The sequence below is a fragment of the Salvelinus fontinalis genome, unplaced genomic scaffold (genome assembly GCF_029448725.1).
Source record: "Salvelinus fontinalis isolate EN_2023a unplaced genomic scaffold, ASM2944872v1 scaffold_0041, whole genome shotgun sequence".
Taxonomy (NCBI): Eukaryota; Metazoa; Chordata; class Actinopteri; order Salmoniformes; family Salmonidae; genus Salvelinus; species Salvelinus fontinalis.
The window spans coordinates 374353-397227 of NW_026600250.1; the positions used below are offsets into that span (position 1 = coordinate 374353).

The following is a 22875-nucleotide window of genomic DNA, read 5'->3' on the forward strand; positions in this document are numbered from 1 at the left end:
GTTGTCATGTTGTTGTCATGTTGTGCTGCTACCATGTTGTTGTCATGTTGTGTTGCTACCATGTTGCTGTCATGTTGTGCTGCTACCATGTTGTTGTCATGTTGTTGTCATGTTGTGCTGCTACCATGTTGTTGTCATGTTGTTGTCATGTTGTGTTGTTGTCATGTTGTTGTCATGTTGTGCTGCTACCATGTTGTTGTCATGTTGTGCTGCTACCATGTTGTTGTCATGTTGTTGTCATGTTGTGCTGCTACCATGTTGTTGTCATGTTGTTGTCATGTTGTTGTCATGTTGTGCTGCACATTAAAAACACCATCATGTTGGACATTAAAAACACCAGCATTATTCCCATGCATAATAGAGTGTGTTTTTTAACCTTTATTTAACTAGGCAAGTCAGTTAAGAACAAATTCTTATTTACAATGAAGGCCCACCAGAAGGCAAAAGCCCTCCTGCGGGGACGGGGACTAGGATTAAAAATGAATAAAAATATAGGATAAAACACACATCACGACAAGAGAGACACCACACTACATAAAGAGACCTAAGACAACAACATAGCAAGGCAGCAACACATGACAACACAACATGGCAGCAGCACAAAACATGGTACAAACATTTATTGGGCACAGACAACAGCACAAAGGTAGAGACAGCAATACATCACACGAAGCAGCCTCAACTGTCAGTAAGAGTGTCCATGATTGAGTCTTTGAATGAAGAAATAAAACTGTCCAGTTTTACTGTTTTCTGCAGCTCGTTCCAGTTGCTAGACATTGAATTGACGTCTGTGTCTCTGTTGAAGGTTGTAGGTCTTCCAGCAGGACAACAACCCTGAACTCAAATCAAATCTGGAGTGTTCTGTTCTGGAGTGTTCTGTTCTGGAGTCTTCTGTTCTGGAGTGTTCTGTTCTGGAGTGTTCCGTTCTGGAGTGTTCCGTTCTGGAGTGTTCCGTTCTGGAGTGTTCCGTTCTGGAGTCTTCCGTTCTGGAGTCTTCCGTTCTGGAGTGTTCCGTTCTGGAGTGTTCCGTTCTGGAGTCTTCTATTCTGGAGTCTTCTGTTCTGGAGTCTTCTGTTCTGGAGTCTTCTGTTCTGGAGTGTTCTGTTCTGGAGTGGCCAGCGAAGAGTCCTGGAGCCTCATGTATCAATATTGTGTAGAAACTATTATATATATTATATATATATATATATTCCAAATACTACTTTCGAATGGAATTTAGAATGTTTGTAGGCATAGAAAAGGTGTGATTTGTCAAACAACCCTACGAGTGTCACAGCACACTGGTAGGAGATAACCATTAATAAAATACAAATTGTTCTGGGGCCTGTTGCACAAAACTAGGATAAGGGATTAAGCCAGGATATCTTGGTGATCCTGGCTCAATTGATCCGTAATCCGGTTGCACTAAAGATGGATAGGGGGCAGGAGGATATGTTATGGTATAAATTACCACGGAGATTTATTCTGTGGAGCTAGCCTGCTCCAGACCAGGCTAAATTCCAGGATCTATTTAATCTCATCCCTAATGTCAGTCAGCAGTCACCACAAATGGAAACCAATAGTTATTTCACTGCTCACTATACATTGTTATCACATATAACTAGACCCACTGTCATTAAACGTTTGTGATCATTAATTTCAATGATTTTGGATAAAAAATAATTTTTAGATGATGTTGCTATCATTAGATAATTTACAGTTTCCCATAGACTATAAGGCTATATATAAAATGATAAAATATTAGGGCCACAGAGGGGAAAAAAACACAAGTAATAATATTGTAACCAGTTGTTTTAAAGGAGGACAGTTGTTAAAATGACAGATGTTGGGCATTTCGTGAAATTGTACTTCAGTATGGTTTCATAAACAAAGACATGCTGATGTGCCAGAATATTAAGTATCACATTGTCATAAGTATCAAAACTGTAAAAACAATATGTAGCTTTTCTGCAGAAAGAACCAGCCTCATAAATTTATGACTATCCTTTTTCTTCAGTGTGGCCCTAGTACTCTGTCATATAAACAAATACACATTCCATATGAATATAAAAACACAATGTGTAACATTATGTTCCTTTATTGAATAAGGACAAAACAAAGCAGGTAAACCATCAGCTCCTTTCGAAACTGAAGTCACAGTGACTCTACAAGATGGAAAGCACAGAATCCAAGCATATTATACAAAATGATACATACACATTCAAAGGTCTGTATATAACACACCCTGCATGTCTGCACACTAAAATAAATGCAGGACAAATCCATACACATCAACTGAACAGACAAATGAATGGATGCAGTAGCCTCCCCGTAGCCTTGTATTACACACAGTATACCGCACAAACATCATAAGAGGCCAAATTCGTAAAAAAACGAACCCAAAAAAAACCAAATTCCTCTGCCACCGCAGGACATATTTAACCAAAATTGAAAGCACACATACTAACTAAAATAATTCATCACATATTGGTCCCTCAGCAGCCGACCACTGTCGTTATCAGGGAAGATTGCCGGATTGTCCCAGTCCATGGCTGGTGGCACTCTGGGGGCCCTCTCCTTCCTCAGGCAGGCCACATTGTGGAGGACAGCACAAGCCACAGTAATATCACATGCCCTAACAGGGCTGACCCTTAATTTGTGAAGGCAGTGAAAGCGTGCCTTCAGGAGGCCAAAGGTCATTTCAACTCTGGCCCTGGTCCTGGCATGGGCATGGTTGTAGGCCTGCTGTGCTTCCTGGGGGTCTGTGAAAGGTGTCAGGAGAAAAGGCTGGCAGCCATACCCCCTGTCTCCCAGCAACACACCAGAGAATTCACCTGTCAACACAAAATCTCATCATTACTACCTCAGAAACACAGTGATATTCTTGACACAGCCATGATGGTTATAAATAGGGGTTGTGTGGCTTACCTTGTGATAGGCACTGATAGATTTCAGAGGCCCGAAAGATTCTGGAGTCATGGACTGAGCCAGGCCATTTTGCCACAACATCGCTGATCACACAGTCAGCATTGCAGACCATCTGAAATCATAAGATGAGGAATATTACACCAATCAATGCACATCACTGGCAATGCAGAGTGTTCGTCAATGGACAATATCAAAAAGTTATGTTCACCTGAACATTAATGCTGTGAAAGGATTTCCTATTCACAAAATCGGCCTCATGGGCACCTGAGGGGGCTTTTATCCTTATGTGTGTGCAGTCCACTGCACCAATGACATTGGGGAAACCTGTCACACAAAGTAATGAGTATCCTACTATGTGTTAACAGTTGTCCTGTAATTTGTAGATCCTCTTACCTGCAATCCTATAGAACTCCTCTTTGATGTCACAGAGTCTTCTGTGGCCAGGGAAGGAGATGAAGACATCTGCTAATGCTTTGATAGCCAGACACACACTCCTTATTGTGCGGCAAATTGTGGCCTTGTTCAGCTGTTCTGCATCCCCCACTGAGTACAGGAAGGCTCCACTAGCAAAAAAGCGCAAGGCCACACAAACCATTTGCTCCACACTCAGTGCATGGCTCCGTACAGTGCGGTGCTTAATCCTGGGACCCAGTAGTCTGCATAGATACCTGATGACATCTGCAGAAAACCTGTATCTTTCATATAGATGGTCATCAGGGAAGGCCAGTGGGTCCAACCGGTCCCTGAAGACCCTTTCTCGCCTGAAGGCTCTCCTCAGCACAAGTGCTTCTTCATCCACCACATCTCGCACGAATGGGCATGCCATTGTCAGAGCAGAAAGGAACACACAATTTTGGGCCTTCATATAGGCTAGTGGCCACACCTGGTGCTGGGGGGGTGGGCAAAAGAGGGCGATGCCTTATAACGATGACTTGGTTGTACTGATTGCTGGGAAAATAAAAAAAACCTTAGAAAGATGCCACCGTCCTGTGTGCTCACAATAAGAGCTCATATGTCATGGCTCACTTGACTTTACGAGAATATACCTAATTTTTATTTTGAGCTGTGTCATCTTCTTGGATCTGGGGGAGGAAAGAAAAATAATGATTAATACATTTGTGTTACAGTTAGCATACAGTGTACATTGAAGGCATATCTCACCTCCCTCTCAAGTTTTTTTATTTCAAGGTCCAGTTTCCTAATTGTCCTCTTTTTTATTTCGGACTCCAGTGCAAGATTTTCCATCTTTTTCTTCTTGTACTGAATGTCTATGTCTGCCAGTTCTATTTGGCGCCGGAGGTGGTTGCCATACAACTTTCTGATAGCTTGTGAGCTCTGTGAACACAATACAATTAGCGCAGCTGGAATTTGGCAGGATGTGGTGTCCTTTTATTAATACGCACTATGTTGCCAGGCTGGTTTTCCCACTGTATAGCATCTGGGTCCTGTAAAAGAAATTAGATTTTTTGATTTTGATAAGGACTCCTCACCATTGTAGAGTAAATAGTACTTTCACAGTCTTAACATGATACCTCATGCCTTCTGGAATCCAGAGAGATGGTCTCCTCCTCATCATCGTCTCCATCATGTGCTGTTGCTGCTGCACTGGGGCCTTCACCCTATCACATTTAATCGGATTCATATTGAAGCTAGTAGACAAGACATGCCAGGCCTACAGTATGCCTTTGATGGAGTACTCACTGGATCAGCATCGTCTGGTGCTTGTGCTGGTGGCTCTAACAGGAACACAGTGCTGCCAGACACTGCAAGGCAATAGGTAAACCAAAGTCAGACAGTCCAAATTGATTCAATATGAATGTGGTTGTATCCCATGTAGAGATGGAAGGACACACCTTGAATGAAGCGGGTGGCATCTTGGGAGGAACCTATGCTCGTCTCTTTCCCCCCAGGGATCCCCTCTAAGACGGGCCTGCCTTTATTTAGCTCCAAGGCCATGTCCTCTGCTGGGGTAAGGTCAGCCTTTGGTGACCCACCACCCGTGTCTTGTCTGTGGGTATTCTTTTTCACTGCTAAAACAGTACAGACAATGTGTGAGCAGGCACCTTCTGGGTACAATATATGCTTGTGCTTTGTTAAATATTAGTCAGGGACCATACCATTCTGCAGAATGTTCTTGTATTTGATTTTGACCTGCTGCCATGTCCGTTTTGGCCCGTTCATGTTTAATCCACACACACACACACACACACACACACACACACACACACACACACACACACACACACACACACACACACACACACACACACACACACACACACACACACACACACACACACACACACACACACACACACACACACACACACACACACACACACACACACACACACACACATTTAATGGAGTCACACTGCAAAAAATTACTTGGTATTTTTGTCTTGTTTTCAGTAAAAATATCAAAAAATGTATCATAGCTTTATACAGTGTGATGGAGTTACTTTACACAATTTCACTCATATCTGCAGTGCATTTCAATTAAAAATTTAACCGTTTCATAATTACAGTACAACTGCATTTTTGGAGATGTGAATTAAATATTTGAATTGTAATTGTGATGTTTCAGCGGAGCGGTGACTGTGTAATTGTGCACTACTTACGCATTCAGGCGGTCTGCAATATTTTGCCACGCTTTTTCTCTTTGCTTTATCACTGTGGCGGTGTTGCCTTTCTTCTTAATTATATCTTTTACCTCCTCGTATGCCTCCATGAGGATTTGTGCTTCCGACGGGGAAAAGTACGCGGCTCTAGTTGCCATGGTAAATCAGTTAATCTGTGATCTGTGGCGGTGTCTATTTGAGTGAGCCGTGAGCGCGCACCTATCCAGGATTGGTTTCACCTGGTTTAATGAATCCGTGTCTGCTCATCCTGGCTTGGTCTTTGTGCAACCAATTAAGCCTGGACGCACATGTTTTGGCTTCATTGAGCTCAGCTGAGTCATTTATCCCGGATGTCTTAATTCTACTTTTGTGCAACAGGCCCCAGAACTTAAAATACACCAGAGAACACACACAGGAGAGAAACCTTATAGTTGTAATCATTGTGAGAAGAGTTTTCCTACATCAAGCCATCTGACTGTACACCAGAGAACACACACAGGAGAGAAATCTTATAGCTGTGATCAATGTGAGAAGAGTTTTACTACATCTGGCAATCTGACTCTACACCAGAGAATACACACAGGAGAGAAACCTTATAGCTGTGGTCAATGTGGGAAAAGTTTTGTTCGATCTGGCCAGCTGACGTTACACCAGAGAACACACACAGGAGAGAAACCTTACAGCTGTGGTCAATGTGGGAAGAGTTTTGGTCGATCTGGCCAGCTGACGTTACACCAGAGAATACACACAGGAGAGAAACCTTATAGCTGACAAGAAACAAAGATCTCTGATCAAAGGAGTTATTTCGTGATATCATTGAAACGATGTCACAATGTAGAATGTTTTAACATTGTAGTAGGAGTTATTTAATGATGTCACAATGTAGAATGTTTTAACATTGTAGTAGGAGTATTTTAATGATGACCTTATCGTTTGCCCTGTTCAATTGATTGCAGCATGATATGTATATCAGCCTCAGGGGGAAATCCAGGCTCTGAATTGAAAGAGTACTATTTATGAGATTTAACAAAATGTGACTAACAAAAATAGAGTTGTGTTACACTTACCACTTTGGTGACCCACTTGAATCAAAATGCAACACTTCAAAATGTTTAGGTTTTCAATATATCCCAAACTGTTTCTGCATATTGGTTATTGATTTGGACACGTTAAAACTGTGTTTTGACATTGCGCTATTCCCACTTAGCAAAATGTAATTGAAAAGACGTTGAAAAGATGGCTATCCCCCGACGTCCAATATATGTTCAGTTGTAGTTGAAAGTGAAAGTTAAAAAATGTATTTTCTGGTCGTTTTTTTAAAAATTACTTGAAAACAACTTAATTTCAACGTACTTGCAGCCTTAACACATAGACGCAGTATAATAAATTGGTCTATAATCAATTTTATTAACAATCCTACATCACTCCAGTATTTATTGACTACATTCAAGTGCTAATTGTCTTTATTCCACTACTGAAGAAGCATGACTCAAATCACCTCATATATTCAAACATTCAGCCTGACAAAAGATACATGTTTTATTATTCCATGCCTCACCCTTAAGTTAATTATTGCCAATATATATTAACAAAGGGGTGTACGTTTGCTTTTGGTAATTCATGTTTACAATTCATGTAACATTTAGTCATAATTATTTATGCAACAAACTGACCATTTTTGGGTACTATTATATTGAAATTGTTATCCTGCTTTTAGAATATCAGGGATCATTCTCAGATGTGCCAACCCAAATGTACTAGAGCATGACATTGGGGACTGGGCCCCGATCCAACAACATGCCTATTGAGTGAACCCTGAAAAGAGAGAGAAGCTCGGGATATTGCAGGAGCTCTTGAAATCAGACATGACTAATACAATTTGATTTTAGTTTTGTCCAAGGCGATGAGAGTTTTAGGAGGACGAGAGTTCTAGAAGCTGGTGAGTTTCAGGATTCTATAGAAAGTAATTACATGATTGTATATATTTTTTTCATTTATGTTTTGAGGTTGGACTTTAGCACGTCTAGCTCGTTAGCACGTCTAGCTCGTTAGCAAGTATAGCTCGTTAGCAAGTATATCTCGTTAGCACGTCTAGCTCGTTAGCAAGTATAGCTCGTTAGCAAGTATAGCTCGTTTAGCCCGTATAGCTCGTTAGCACGTAGGGCGCACTGATTGGTGTCACCTCGTTAGTCAGTATGTGTTACACCTGTGCTGGCTTGTCCATCTCATTAGTGGGAAGGTGTTTCACCTGAGCTGGTCCAGGTTCTATTTAAGAGTGTCTGGCCCAGTGCTCCAGTTGTCTTGATAGATGTGGAGAGTCAACACCTTGTTTTGGTTTGCTTCCTGTCTTTAAGTTTGTTGTGGGTTTTTCTTTTGTTTGCCTCTTCTTGGGCAGATTTAGTGGGTCTCATGGTGGGTGTCTTTTAGGTCCCAGTTGTTGTTACTAGTCAACTTTCAGTGGACAGAACCCTTTATATTTTGGGATGGATATTGCATCCAATTAATATTTTAATCAATTGCATTTCCTTAAGGTGCTCAGTTGTCAGTCTTCTGTTTTTAATCCTCAATATTTATTTTTATTCGTTTTTTCCATTGTGTTGTATCCTGTCTGAAATGTGCTGTATAAATAAAGCTTGATTTGAACAAATGAACAATCAACAGACTCTTGGTATGAAAAACAGCGTCACTTTTCCAGCCTGGTGAAGGCGTGGTGGAGTGTTAAACACCACCCCCGGCTCTACCAGGGGCTTGAGGTGGTCTCCCACAGCTCTGCTGGTGGAGTGGTAAACACCACCCCCGGCTCTACCAGGGGCTTGAGGTGGTCTCCCACAGCTCTGCTTATGTCATGTTCTGTGGCCTTGCCGTTCCATTTATTGACAGCCCCTGCAACACAGAAACACATTTAATAATATTATATACAACACTCAAAGTAATGGATATGGAGCATCTATGGCCTCCGTTACACCTGGCACCTAAATGTGACTTCTGTCATCTGATCACTCCAAGCTGCATTAGGTTCAGATCTACCAGGGTGAGCCTTGACAGTCTGGATGCAGTCAGGTCACTGAATATGCATAAGCAATATACAGAGATGGGGTGAATGAGTGGGGAAAAGTACATTTTACACAAATGACCTTCATAATATCACAGAACAAATGTTTGTGCCTGAGGGGAAATTCACTTTCATACAGCCAAAAGGGGTGAGAAATTACACCAATATCAGTGGACAATTTGTACTAATGTAAATAAACATGGATGATGGAACATATTCCCTTTAGCTGATGTGATGAACCACTAAGGGGACATAAATATTTACCATCTAAACCATGTGTGACCTCTCACCTCTCTGGCTGTAGAAGTGTTCTTCCTAACCAGTCCCTCAACAGCTCTCTGACTGAGCTCCACCCTCACTGGGTCTTCAGAGGAGAGGAAGGCTGAGGAGGGATGGAAGGATGAATGGATCAGTCAGTCAATAAAGTGTAGAGCTGCTGTCTATGCTGTCTGACAAAATCACTATTTTAGTAGTTCATTAAAGTAAATAAGGGTTTATGACTGCTGAATACCAACTATAAATCACTTAGATCATGTATTTTCCAGGTAGAGATACATCTTTGGGACGTCCCTAGCGCATTGAAGTTGACATTTAAAATGGTTAAGTTAGGGGTTAAGGTTAGGGTTTAGGGTACGGATGTCCCAAGGATCCCGGATAGCATTGACCACCATGCATTCTTCTGTCTCTTTGACATAGCAGGTGTAAAATAAACAGACAAGACAAGTAGGCATAAAGTGCATTATGGTCATTGTAGTTTAAAAATATACTCTAATTATCCCTATCTGTATTTGGGGTTGTTAGAGAAGAATGTGATTGTCAGCCCTAACAATCATTTCTATCACCTCATCAGGCTCTGTAAAAGGCTTCATTGATGACGTGTTCCTTCTATTCCAGGGGACAGCAGAGGAACTTCATCGATTCCACTCCTTCATCAATACAAGCAGTTAACATCTGAAATTCACCCTCACCTTTGATGAGCATGAAACAAGTTACCGGATGGTTGGATGATACTTTTCTCATCAATCATCTTAAATACTTCAACTGGAAATCAACCAATCCTCTGTTGTTAACGCAGTGGAAAGGTCGAATGCTTTATTATCTAAAAATTGAAAGTGAGTGACAATAATAAAATGGTTAAGTTATGGTAAAGTTTATAAAAAGATCAAATAAAATACTTTTCCCCCATAATGTTTTAAGTCCCATTGCAAAGTTACACCTCACTGTTCTATTTCTGAAGTTAATACATGAAACCAATCAGAATTCAGAAGAATGATGAAGTCAGGTGTGATGTAATATGGAGGACCAGCCTATTCCCTATAATGTAAACTACAACAGAAATCATTTTAAATGTAGAACTTCAAATTAAACCAATCGTTTGCACGCATGACTTGAGTAATTAAAGTAAAACAACGTTTTGGAAATACATAACACCATCTAACCAAATATCAAAGAATGATAGCTATATGCAGTTATCTTAGCCAGCCAGCTAACGTTAGCTATATGTAGTTATCTTAGCCAGCCAGCTAATATTAGCTATATGCTGTTATCTTAGCCAGCCAGCTAACATTAGCTATATGCTGTTATCTTAGCCAGCCAGCTAACATTAGCTATATGCAGTTATCTTAGCCAGCCAACTAACATTAGCTATATGCAGTTATCTTAGCCAGCCAGCTAACATTAGCTATATGCTGTTATCTTAGCCAGCCAACTAACATTAGCTATATGCAGTTATCTACGCCAGCCAGCTAACATTAGCTATATGCTGTTATCTACGCCAGCCAGCTAACATTAGCTATATGCAGTTATCTTAGCCAGCCAGCTAACATTAGCTATATGCTGTTATCTTAGCCAGCCAGCTAACATTAGCTATATGCAGTTATCTTAGCCAGCCAGCTAACATTAGCTATATGCTGTTATCTTAGCCAGCCAGCTAACGTTAGCTATATGCAGTTATCTTAGCCAGCCAGCTAACATTAGCTATATGCAGTTATCTTAGTCAGCCAGCTAACGTTAGCTGTATGCAGTTATCTTAGCCAGCCAACTAACATTAGCTATATGCAGTTATCTACGCCAGCTAAGATAATTTGTGATACAAACATATTCTATTTGGAGATGCTTTTTTTACCATTCAGGGATCTCATTCCCTTTTGTACTTTAACCATTTGCACATTGTTACAACACTGTATATATATATAATATGACATTTGTAATGTCTATTTTGTTTTGAAACTTCTGCATGTGTAATGTTTACTGTTCATTTTTATTGTTTATTTCACTGTTGTATATTATCTACCTCACTCGCTTTGGTAATGTAAACACATGTTTCCCATGCCAATAAAGCCCCTTGAATTGAATTGAATTGAATTGAGAGAGAGAGAGAGAGAGAGAGAGAGAGAGAGAGAAAGAAGCCCCTTGAATTGAATAAAGCCCCTTGAATTGAATTGAATTGAGAGAGAGACTCTATTTCTTAAAGTTATCCAAAAGAGAGAGAGAGATAGGGAGAGACTTTGCATTCTAATCGTAGAGAAAGAGAGAGAGAGAGAATGTGAGAGAGATACAGACAGACAGACAGACAGACAGACAGACAGACAGACAGACAGACAGACAGACAGACAGAGACCGACAGACACAGACAGAGACAGACAGACAAACAGACAGACAGACAGACAGACAGACAGACAGACAGACAGACAGACAGACAGACAGACAGAGACAGACAGAGACAGACAGAGACAGACAGAGACAGACAGACAGACAGACAGCTCTGGGTCCGTCTTGTTGTCCCTGTGGCTGCGCTCAGACCGAGTGAGCTACGGTCAAGCGGGGCATCTCGTTGAACTCGGCACGGCCTGGAGATAATAGTAATGCCATTGCAGGGTTTGTGTGTCTTTAAGCACCGTACTTTTTCACTCCATCCCTGCTGTGTGTGTGTGTGAGAGCTTTTCTTTGACATCTGTTGGGAGAAATGACTGATTTACAGTTCACGAGGGTTGTCTAATCACATATATGAAGTTTTGAAAAGTCTTGACCTTTTACCCCTTCAAAACAGCATCTATGACACCATCTTAAGGCACTTCTGGTTGTCACAGTAAACACATATCTTGAATGGAGTATGCTGTTACAGAATCCTGATTTTTAAGTCTGTATATTAAAAAATGACTGATCTACACAGGTTTGAATGCAGTGATTGTCACAATTGCAGGCTATGTAAATCAAAACTTCATTCCTTCATGAGTGAGGGTCAATTTCACCTGCACGATTCATCAGTTTACGTTTTTGTACAAAAGGTCTTATAGAAATGTGTAAAACTATGCTTGACAGTTTGTGACAAATAGTTCAACAATTTTGCCTGTAATGGCTTATGCAAGGAACTAATGCCTAGATGTTTTGAGGGGTCAGACTATTCAACAGAGAACCAACTACTATATTTGGATCAACATGACATGAGCAATTGATAATGTGGAAAAAAGCTGACACTTGTACATTATCAATTGCAATTTGTTCCTAAACAGAGAGTACACAGTGACAGAATACCTGACCACTGTGACTGACTCAAACTTAAGGAAAGCTTTGACTATGTACAGACTCAGTGAGCATAAATGTCAAATGTGTGATTTCATGAACTGGTACAGACAAGAAAACCAGGTTTTAAAGTTCTGTTCAATAGCCATCCCATCATTACAAAACATTTGAAAGGCTAAGTCTATCATCTCCTGAGAAGTGGTAACTATTCACATTAACCTTTCAAATGAGGTGGGTTAGGGTGTGTGAAAATTAAAAAAATAAATATGCATCAGACTTAATAAACTGCTATCTTGAAATGTTGAAAATGTTGACAGAGAGTGCGCCCCAGTCGGCTGAACACGGGTGGGGGGTTCCCCCTTAGCAAGCAGTGGACCCCAGCAACCCAATGAACCATATTAAGAACCATATTCAAAAATACACCTGCTAACCTGTTCAATCACCAAACAAAGTTGAGTGTGAACTTCTGTGTGGACTTAGAATATTTTTGGCTGGAATAAAAATAAAATAAAATCAACTTGCAGCTGTCTTTGATATGCTCAAAACGAACTAACTGCTATCTTGAAATGTTGAAAAAGTGTTTTTAAATAATTATCCTATCATTTGAACATTAGTTGAAAGGCTGAGGGAGCCATCTCCTGAGAAGAGGTTGGAGATGATTCCCTCAGCCTTTCAGCTAATTTGGAAATGCCTATTTTAAATAGGATGCCTATTTAAACACACTTTTTCAACATTTCAAGATAGCAGTTACTCCAGTTTGATGTAAATAAAGACAGCTGCAACTTTATTTTATTCATTTTCACATGTTTTTGGTAAAAACAATATTTTTGAAAATGAGTAGAATAAAGATGCAGCTATCTTTATGTACATCAAACTAAACTAACTGCTATCTTGAAATGTTGAAAAAGTGTTTTTAAATAATCCAGGCTGATCCCTCACCTTGAACACCTCTGGAGTTGAGGTTAACAGCCGAGGGAATTTTTATGATGAAAATGGAAAAAAAAATTTTTTTTGAATATTATTAATAAAATGAAGATGCAGCTGTCTTTGAAATGATCAAACTGAACACACTGCTATCTTGAAATGTGGAAAAAGTGTTTTTAAATAGATCAGGCTGATACCCTACCTGAGCGAAAAAATGACACTTTAAAAGGAGTCTAATTTTGTCAAAAATGCAAAAATGATAAAAATTTCAACTCACAGGTACATTAATAGACCAAACACAAACATCTGTCATCTCGAAATGTCCTAAAAAGGTTCTCAACGGGCCCCCTGGGTCTACACCTGGAGAGCAGATGGGCACATCTGCACCAGAGGTGAAATCTCACCTAGAGAGGAGATATTTCAACTCGACAGATGTCAGAGATGTGCCCCCTGTATATAGCCTCCACACTGACTCAGTACCGGTGCCCCCTGTATATAACCTCCACATTGACTCTGTACCGGTACCCCCCTGTATATATTCTCCACATTGACTCTGTACCGGTACCCCCCTGTATATAACCTCCACACTGACTCGGTACCGGTGCCCCCTGTATATAGCCTCCACACTGACTCAGTACCGGTGCCCCCTGTATATAACCTCCACACTGACTCAGTACCGGTGCCCCCTGTATATAGCCTCCACACTGACTCAGTACCGGTGCCCCCTGTATATAGCCTCCACACTGACTCGGTACCGGTGCCCCCCTGTATATAGCCTCCACACTGACTCAGTACCAGTGCCCCCTGTATATAGCCTCCACACTGACTCGGTACCGGTGCCCCCTGTATAAAGCCTCGTTATTGTTATTTTCATTCTGTTACTTTTTATTATTACTTTTTATTTTAGTCTACTTGGTAAACGTTTTCTTCTTCTTGAACTGCACTGCTGGTTAAGGGCTTGTAAGTAAAGCATTTCACTGTAAAGTCTAAGTTGGTGTCTTGACGGATTTGTAAAAAACGGTTTATCATAAAACACTATACAGTGGGGAGAAGAAGTATTTGATACACTGGCGATTTTGCAGGTTTTCCTACTTACAAAAATCCAGAAAATCACATTGTATGATTTTTAAATAATTCATTTGCATTTTATTGCATGACATAAGTATTTGATACATCAGAAAAGCAGAACTTAATATTTGGTACAGAAACCTTTGTTTGCAATTACAGAGATCATACGTTTCCTGTAGTTCTTGTCCAGGTTTGCACACACTGCAGCAGGGATTTTGGCCCACTCCTCCTCCATACAGACCTTCTCCAGATCCTTCAGGTTTTGGGGCTGTCGCTGGGCAATACGGACTTTCAGCTCCCTCCAAAGATTTTATATTGGGTTCAGGTCTGGAGACTGGCTAGGCCACTCCAGGACCTTGAGATGCTTCTTACGGAGCCACTCCTTAGTTGCCCTGGCTGTGTGTTTCAGGTCGTTGTCATGCAGGAAGACCCAGCCACGACCCATCTTCAATGCTCTTACTGAGGGAAGGAGGTTGTCGGCCAAGATCTCGCGATACATGGCCCCATCCATCCTCCCCTCAATACGGTGCAGTCGTCCTGTCCCCTTTGCAGAAAAGCACCCCCAAAGAATTTTGTTTCCACCTCCATGCTTCACGGTTGGGATGGTGTTCTTGGGGTTGTACTCATCCTTCTTCTTCCTCCAAACATGGCGAGTGGAGTTTAGACCAAAAAGCTCTATTTTTGTGTCATCAGACCACATGACCTTCTCCTATTCCTCCTCTGGATCATCCAGATGGTCATTGGCAAACTTCAGACGGGCCTGGACATGCGCTGGCTTGAGCAGGGGGACCTTGCGTGCGCTGCAGGATTTTAATCCATGGTTTTCTTTGTGACTATGGTCCCAGATCTCTTCAGGTCATTGACCAGGTCCTGCTGTGTAGTTCTGGGCTGATCCCTCACCTTCCTCATGATCATTGATGCCCCACGAGGTGAGATCTTGCATGGAGCCCCAGACAGAGGGTGATTGACCGTCATCTTGAACTTCTTCCATTTTCTAATAATTGCGCCAACAGTTATTGCCTTCTCACCAAGCTGCTTACCTATTGTCCTGTAGCCCATCCCAGCCTTGTGCAAGTCTACAATTTTATCACTGATGTCCTTACACAAGTCTCTGGTCCTGGCCATTGTGGAGAGGTTGGAGTCTGTTTGATTGAGTGTGTGGACAGGTGTCTTTTTGTACAGGTAACGAGTTCAAACAGGTGCAGTTAATACAGGTAATGGGTGGAGAAGAGGAGGGCTTCTTAAAGAAAAACTAACAGGTCTGTGAGAGCCGGAATTCTTACTGGTTGGTAGGTGATCAAATACTTATGTCATGCAATAAAATGCAAATTAATTACTTAATCATACAACGTGATTTTCTGGATTTTTGTTTTAGATTCCGTCTCTCACAGTTGAAGTGTACCTATGATAAAAAATGACAGACCTCTACATGCTTTGTAAGTAGGAAAACCTGCAATATCGGCAGTGTATCAAATACTTGTTCTCCCCACTGTATATATATTTTTTAAATGTTGCTGACACCCCTGCCCAGAGGTGTCTCATTATTGGGATTCATTGCTGATTCCTACCTGTAGCTCACTATGAGGTGTCTAGTGATAAAGGTTAAGGCAAGGCTTTCGACTCTGTCAATCACCACATTCTTATCGGCAGACTCAACAACCTTGGTTTCTCAAATGACTGCCTCGCCTGCTTCACCAACTACTTCTCAGATAGAGTTCAGTGTGTCAAATCGGAGGGCCTGTTGTCCAGACCTCTGGCAGTCTCTATGGGGTACCACAGGGTTCAATTCTCTGGCCGACTCTTTTCTCTGTATATATCAATGATGTCGCTCTTGCTGCGGGTGATTCTCTGATCCACCTCGACGCAGACGACACAAATCTGTATACATCTGGCCCTTCTTTGGACACTGTGTTAACAAACCTCCAAATGAGCTTCAATGTCATACAACTCTCCTTCCGTGGCCTCCAACTGCTCTTAAACGCTAGTAAAACTAAATGCATGCTCTTCAACCGATCGCTGCCAGCATCCCCCCGACTAGCATCACTACTCTGGACTGTTCTGACTTAGAATATGTGGACAACTATAATTACCTAGGTGTCTGGTTAGACTGTACACTCTCCTTCCAGACTCACGTTAAACATCTCCAATCCCAAATTAAATCTAGAAACGGCTTCCTATTTCGCAACAAAGCCTCCTACACTCACGCTGCCAAACATACCCTCGTAAAACTGACTATCCTGCCGATACTTTACTTCAGTGATGTAATTTACAAAATAGCCTCCAACACTCTACTCAGCAAACTGGATGCAGTCTAACACAGTGTCATCCGTTTTGTCACCAAAGCCCCATATACCACCCACCGCTGCGACCTGTATGCTCTCGTTGGCTGGTCCTCGCTACATATTCATCGCTAAACCCACTGGCTCCAGGTCATCTATAAGTCTTTGCTAGGTAAAGCTCCGCCTTAACTCAGCTCACTGGTCACCATAGCAACACCCACCCATAGCATGGCCTGTTTATTGCCTTACCTCCTTACTCCATCACACTGTATATAGATTTTTATATTGTGTTATTGACTGTACTTTTGTTTATCCCACGTGTAACTCTGTGTTGTTTTTTTGTCGCACTGCTTTGCTTTATCTTGGTCAGGTCGCAGTTGTGAATGAGAACTTGTTCTCAACTGGACACCTGGTTAAATAAAGGTGGGGGAAAAATTTAATTAAAAATACATTTAAAAAATCTACTTTATTGACAACACCCAAATAGTTACTGTCATTAACGCGATTCTTCAATAATTAAACATTTCTTAATACTGTAGCAAACATTATATTACACAGGACATTCAAACGAGCCTTACAATTATAATCCAAAGTAGTGTGAAATGCACTCATAAGCAACCTGGAAATGGAGGTTACTCCCCTGAGTTTTCACCCATTCACATTCAGAATACACTGTGAAAAACTAAAATCTTTGCTCACCATTTTTGCTCTAATCAGATATAGTACATCCATAACTATCGGTTTCCTTATTAGCAGGGAGGAGTTTCTACAACCAAATTGCATGTGCATCGCCCTTGTTCTGCAATTTTAGGAAACACAGAAAGGGGCTTATATTGGAGACCAAAAGTCGTCTGGCACACTGCTTACAGTTTCAACAACATGAATAACTTATTTCTAGCCTACAATCATCGATGTTAATACTAAAATATGAATATTCTTGCTCATTTTAAGACAATTGTCAAATAATTTTAACATTCATTACAGACATCAATTGTTGTACAGCATCATGGCTACGCTGTTGGCATCACCTTTTACAGTGGATTTCCACTGTTGTGGACCTTTAATCATCTGACTTTGTTGTTCACACAGGAGAGAGACGGGACTATGGTGGATCCTCTGGGGAGACTCAACAACACCATGATGCTGAAGAGGCAGAGAAGAGTCTCTCCACATCAGAACACCTCAAGAAACACCAGTGGAGACCCACAGGGAAGAAATCTCACTCCTGCTCTGACTGTGGGAAGAGATTCACCTCCTCATCAGGCATTAAAATTCATCAGAGAATCCACACAGGAGAGAAACCTTATAGCTGTGATCAATGTGGGAAGAGTTTTTCTACTTCTGGCTATCGGACAGTGCACCAGAGAACACACACAGGAGATAAACCTTATAGCTGTTATCAATGTGGGATGAGTTTTGCTGCATCTAGTGATCTGACAGTGCACCGGAGAACACACACTGGAGAGAAACCATATAGCTGTGATCAATGTGGGAAGAGGTTTACTAAATCTGGCTCTCTGACTTTACACCAGAGAACACACACAGGAGAGAAACCTTATACCTGTGATCAATGTGGGAAGAGTTTTACTACATCTGGCTCTCTGACTTTACACCAGAGAACACACACAGGAGAGAAACCTTATAGCTGTGATCAATGTGGGAAGAGTTTTACTACATCTGTCTCTCTGACTTTACACCAGAGAACACACACAGGAGAGAAACCTTATAGCTGTGATCAATGTGGGAAGAGTTTTTGTCAATCTGGCCAACTGACAGTGCACCAGAGAACACACACAGGAGAGAAACCTTATAGCTGTGATCAATGTGGGAAGAGTTTTGCTACTTCTGGCTATCTGACAGTGCACCAGAGAATATACACAGGAGATAAACCTTATAGCTGTGATCAATGTGGGAAGAGTTTTGCTGCATCTAGCTCTCTGACAGTGCACCAGAGAACACACACAGGAGAGCCAATGTATAGCTGTGACCAGAGATAATCTGATAAAAGATCTCTGACTAATCATCAGAAAATACATGAAGGAGTTGTTTCATGATATCAATTAAATGATGTCACAATGTAGAATGTTGTAGTAGGAGTATTCTAATGATGTCACAATGTAGAATGTTTTAACATTGTAGTAGGAGTATTTTAATGATGTCACAACGTAGAACCCTAAATGTTTGTCCCCTGTTCTATTGATTTCAACATGATATGGATATTAGCCTCAGGGGGAAAATCCAGGCTCTGAATTGAAAGAGTACTATTTATGAGATTTAGTAAGTACACATTATTCCCAGATTCTGTGTGGTTTTTGAGCTGTTAGTTTTAACAGGACGTGCAACCTCATCTCCCTCCTGTCACATAAATGATTTTAGCATGAAATCGATTAGTTATGACAAATAAGTGTTGCGTTCCTTTGTTTAGCGACCCCTACATTTAAATGCATTCCAACATCACGTACAACCTGATTTCCCCCCTAATCGATATCAGTTATTTATTGCTACTTGTCAAAACAGCGTTTTTGGTGCTTGTGCAGTTTTTATAAGGAGCTTGTTTAAAAAAATACAAGAAATATGATTATTGTGGCAGATGTTTGTGTAAATAGCACATGTTATGTTTAGGTTTTCAATTTATCCCAAACTGTTTCTGCTTATTGGTTATTGATTTGGACACGTTAAAACTGTGTTTTGACATTGAGGCTATCCCACCTAGCAAAATGTAATTGAAAAGATGTTGAAAATAAGACTATGCAATCAAATATTTTTTAAACATTTTTTATTATACCATGCCTTACCATTAAGGGAATTATTGACAATACATATTATCAAAGGGGTGTACATTTGGTTTTGGTAATTCATGTTTACAACTCATATAACTTTTAGTAATCATAATTATTTATGCAATCAACTGACAATTTTCGGGTATAAATATATTGACATTGTTGCCCTGTTTTTAGAATAGCAGGGTTCATTCTCAGATGTGCCAACCCAAATGTACTAGAGCATGACATTGGGGACTGGGCCCCGATCCAACAACATGCCTATCGAGTGATCCCTGTAAAGAGAGAAGCTCCGCAGTGAGGTGGAAAGTTACTACGGATATTGCAGGAGTTTCCTCTTGAAATCAGACATGTCCGTGGTGAGAACAACCTGGTTGCTGATTGTCTCAAGGGGGGCAGTCAAAAAGATTTGTGTTTTGTGTTTAGCCAGTGAGTTGCCATGGATCACAATTTATTTTGACTGCACGTTTTTCCGTATTGGAGATGAGTTTAGTTTGGGCTCGTTCCAAGGGGACGAGAGTTCTAGAAGCTTGTGAGTTTTAGGAAGACGAGAGTTCTAGAAGCTTGTGAGTTTTAGGAAGACGAGAGTTCTAGAAGGGAAAAAATAATAGTTTAGGAATCTATAGAAAGAAAAAGGAGAAAATATACGCTATATATAAATTATATATATTATTATATATATATATATATTATATATATATATATTAGTTAGTCTTTGGTTTTTCAATTTTTGTTTTGAGGTTGGACTTTAGCACGTCTTGCTTGTTAGCACGTAGGATGCACTGATAAGTGTCACCTCGTTAGTCAGTATGTGTTACACCTGTGCTGGCTTGTCCATCTCGTTAGTGGGAAGGTGTTTCACCTGAGCTGGTCCAGGTTATATTTAAGAGTGTCTGGCCCAGTGCTCCAGTTGTCTGGATAGATGTGGAGAGTCAACACCTTTAGTTGCTCCACTTTTTTGGTTTGCTTCCTGTCTTTAAGTTTATTGTGGGCTTTTATTTATTTTTCCTCTTCTTGGGCAGATTTAGTGGGTCTCATGGTGGGTGTCTTTTAGGTCCCAGTTGTTGGTACTAGTCAACTTTCATTGGACACCCCATAGTGACTTTCAGAGCCCATCCTAAAAAACAAGCTTATATTTTTGGACTGGATATTTTAATATATGGCATTTCCTTAGGATGCTCATTAGTCTTTAAGTTGGTATTATTGTTTTTTTATCCTCTTATGTTTGTGTACTAAATATTCGTGTTTATTTTCATTGTTTTTTCCTGAGAAGCCATTGTGTTGCATGTCTGAAATGTGCTGTATAAATAAAGCTTGATTTGATTTGAACATATTGCAAAACAAATTAACCCAATGACTGACCAATCTACAGACTGATGGTCCATCTTAGTATGAAAAACAGTATCACTTTTCCAGCCTGCTGAAGCTGTGGTGGAGTGGTAAACACCACCCCCGGCTCTACCAGGGGCTTGAGGTGGTCTCCCACAGCTCTGCTGGTGGAGTGGTAAGCCCCCCCCCCGGCTCTACCAGGGGCTTGAGGTGGTCTCCCACAGCTCTGCTGGTGGAGTGGTAAACACCACCCACGGCTCTACCAGGGGCTTGAGGTGGTCTCCCACAGCTCTGCTGGTGGAGTGGTAAACACCACCCCCGGCTCTACCAGGGGCTTGAGGTGGTCTCCCACAGCTCTGCTGGTGGAGTGGTAAGCACCACCCCCGGCTCTACCGGGGGCTCTAGGTGGTCTCCCACAGCTCTGCTGGTGGAGTGGTAAACACCACCCCCGGCTCTACCAGGGGCTTGAGGTGGTCTCCCACAGCTCTGCTGGTGGAGTGGTAAACACCACCCCCGGCTCTACCAGGGGCTTGAGGTGGTCTCCCACAGCTCTGCTTATGTCATGTTCTGTGGCCTTGCCGTTCCGTTTCTTGACTGCCCCTGCAACACAGAAATTAACATATTTAGTCATATTATATAAAACACTCAAAGTAATGGATAAGGAGCATCTACAGCCTTAGTTACACCTGGCACCTAAATGTGACTTCTGTTATCTGATCACTCCAAGCTGCATTAGGTTCAGATCTACCAGGATGGTCCTTTGACATAGTCTGGACGCAGTCAGGCCACTGAATATGCATAAGTAATGTAAAGAGATGGGGTGTTTCCAACAGTAATATCTAACTAAATGCTTGTGTTCCTAGCTCCAACAGTACAGTAATATCTAACTAAATGCTTGTGTTCCTAGCTCCAACAGTGCAGTAATATCTAACCAAATGCTTGTGTTCCTAGCTCCAACAGTGCAGTAGTATCTAACTAAATGCTTGTGTTCCTAGCTCCAACAGTGCAGTAATATCTAACTAAATGCTTGTGTTCCTAGCTCCAACAGTGCAGTAGTATCTAACTAAATGCTTGTGTTTCTAACTCCAACAGTACACTAATATCCAACTAAATGATTGTGTTCCTAGCTCCAACAGTACAGTAATATCTAACTAAATGCTTGTGTTCCTAGCTCCAACAGTGCAGTAGTATCTAACTAAATGCTTGTGTTTCTAGCTCCAACAGTGCAGTAATATCTAACTAAATGCTTGTGTTCCTAGCTCCAACAGTGCAGTAATATCTAACAATTTCACAACAAATACCTAATACGGAGAGGAAGGCTGAGGACTCTACTCTACTCTACTCCACTAAGAGGACATAAATATTTACCATCTAAACCATGTGTGACCTCTCACCTCTCTGGCTGTAGAAGTGTTCTTCCTAACCAGTCCCTCAACAGCTCTCTGACTGAGCTCCACCCTCACTGGGTCTTCAGAGGAGAGGAAGACTGAGGAGGGATGGAAGGATGAATGGATCAGTCAGTCAATAAAGTGTAGAGCTGCTGTCTATGCTGTCTGACAAAATCACTATATTAGTAGTTCATTAAAGTAAATAAGGCTTTATGACTGCTGAATACCAACTATCAATCACTTAGATCATGTATTTTCAGGTAGAGATACATCCTTGGGAAGTCCCTAGCCCGTTGAAGTTGACATTTAAAATGGTTAAGGTTAGGGTTTAGGGTAGGGATGTCCCAAGGATCCCGGATAGCATTGGCCATTGTGCATTCTTCTGTCTCTTTTACATAGCAGGTGATGGGTTCTGACTTCTGAACTTGAAAATATGAAAAATCCTTATTATGTGAAATTGAATTAAACAATCATGTATGTTGATGCTAATATGATATGACAATATTCCATGATGTTTCTATATGATAACAATACCGTAATATATTTAATATGATGTACAATTTTCCATTATGTTTCTATATGATAACAATAGAGTAATATATTTAATATGATGTACAATATTCCATGATGTTTCTATATGATAACAATAGAGTAATATATTTAATATGATGTACAATATTCCATGATGTTTCTATATGATAATAATAGAGTAATATATTTAATATGATGTACAATATTCCATGATGTTTCTATATGATAATAATAGAGTAATATATTTAATATGATGTACAATATTCCATGATGTTTCTATATGATAACAATAGAGTACTATATTTAATATGCCATTTACCATTTTTAACAGTTTCACTAATTAATTTTTATTAACTTAATTATTATGATTCAAGGTCAGTTCACCGTCTCACCTCATACTGTATTGGAGCAGCAGCAGCTGACTGCCCGGTTCAACGTCAGTTCACCGTCTCACCTCATACTGTATTGGAGCAG

At 40.8% G+C, this 22875-nt stretch overlaps 1 protein-coding gene across 1 annotated transcript; it reads left to right on the plus strand.

The window, feature by feature from the left end:
* The first annotated feature begins 9849 nt into the window (after positions 1 to 9849).
* On the plus strand, positions 9850 to 19790 carry LOC129842460 (zinc finger protein 239-like). The gene is made up of 2 exons (XM_055911025.1): positions 9850 to 9862; positions 17460 to 19790. The coding sequence occupies exons 1-2, from the start codon at positions 9850 to 9852 to the stop codon at positions 18368 to 18370; spliced, it is 924 nt and encodes a 307-aa protein (XP_055767000.1). The 3' UTR covers positions 18371 to 19790.
* The last annotated feature ends 3085 nt before the right edge of the window (positions 19791 to 22875 follow it).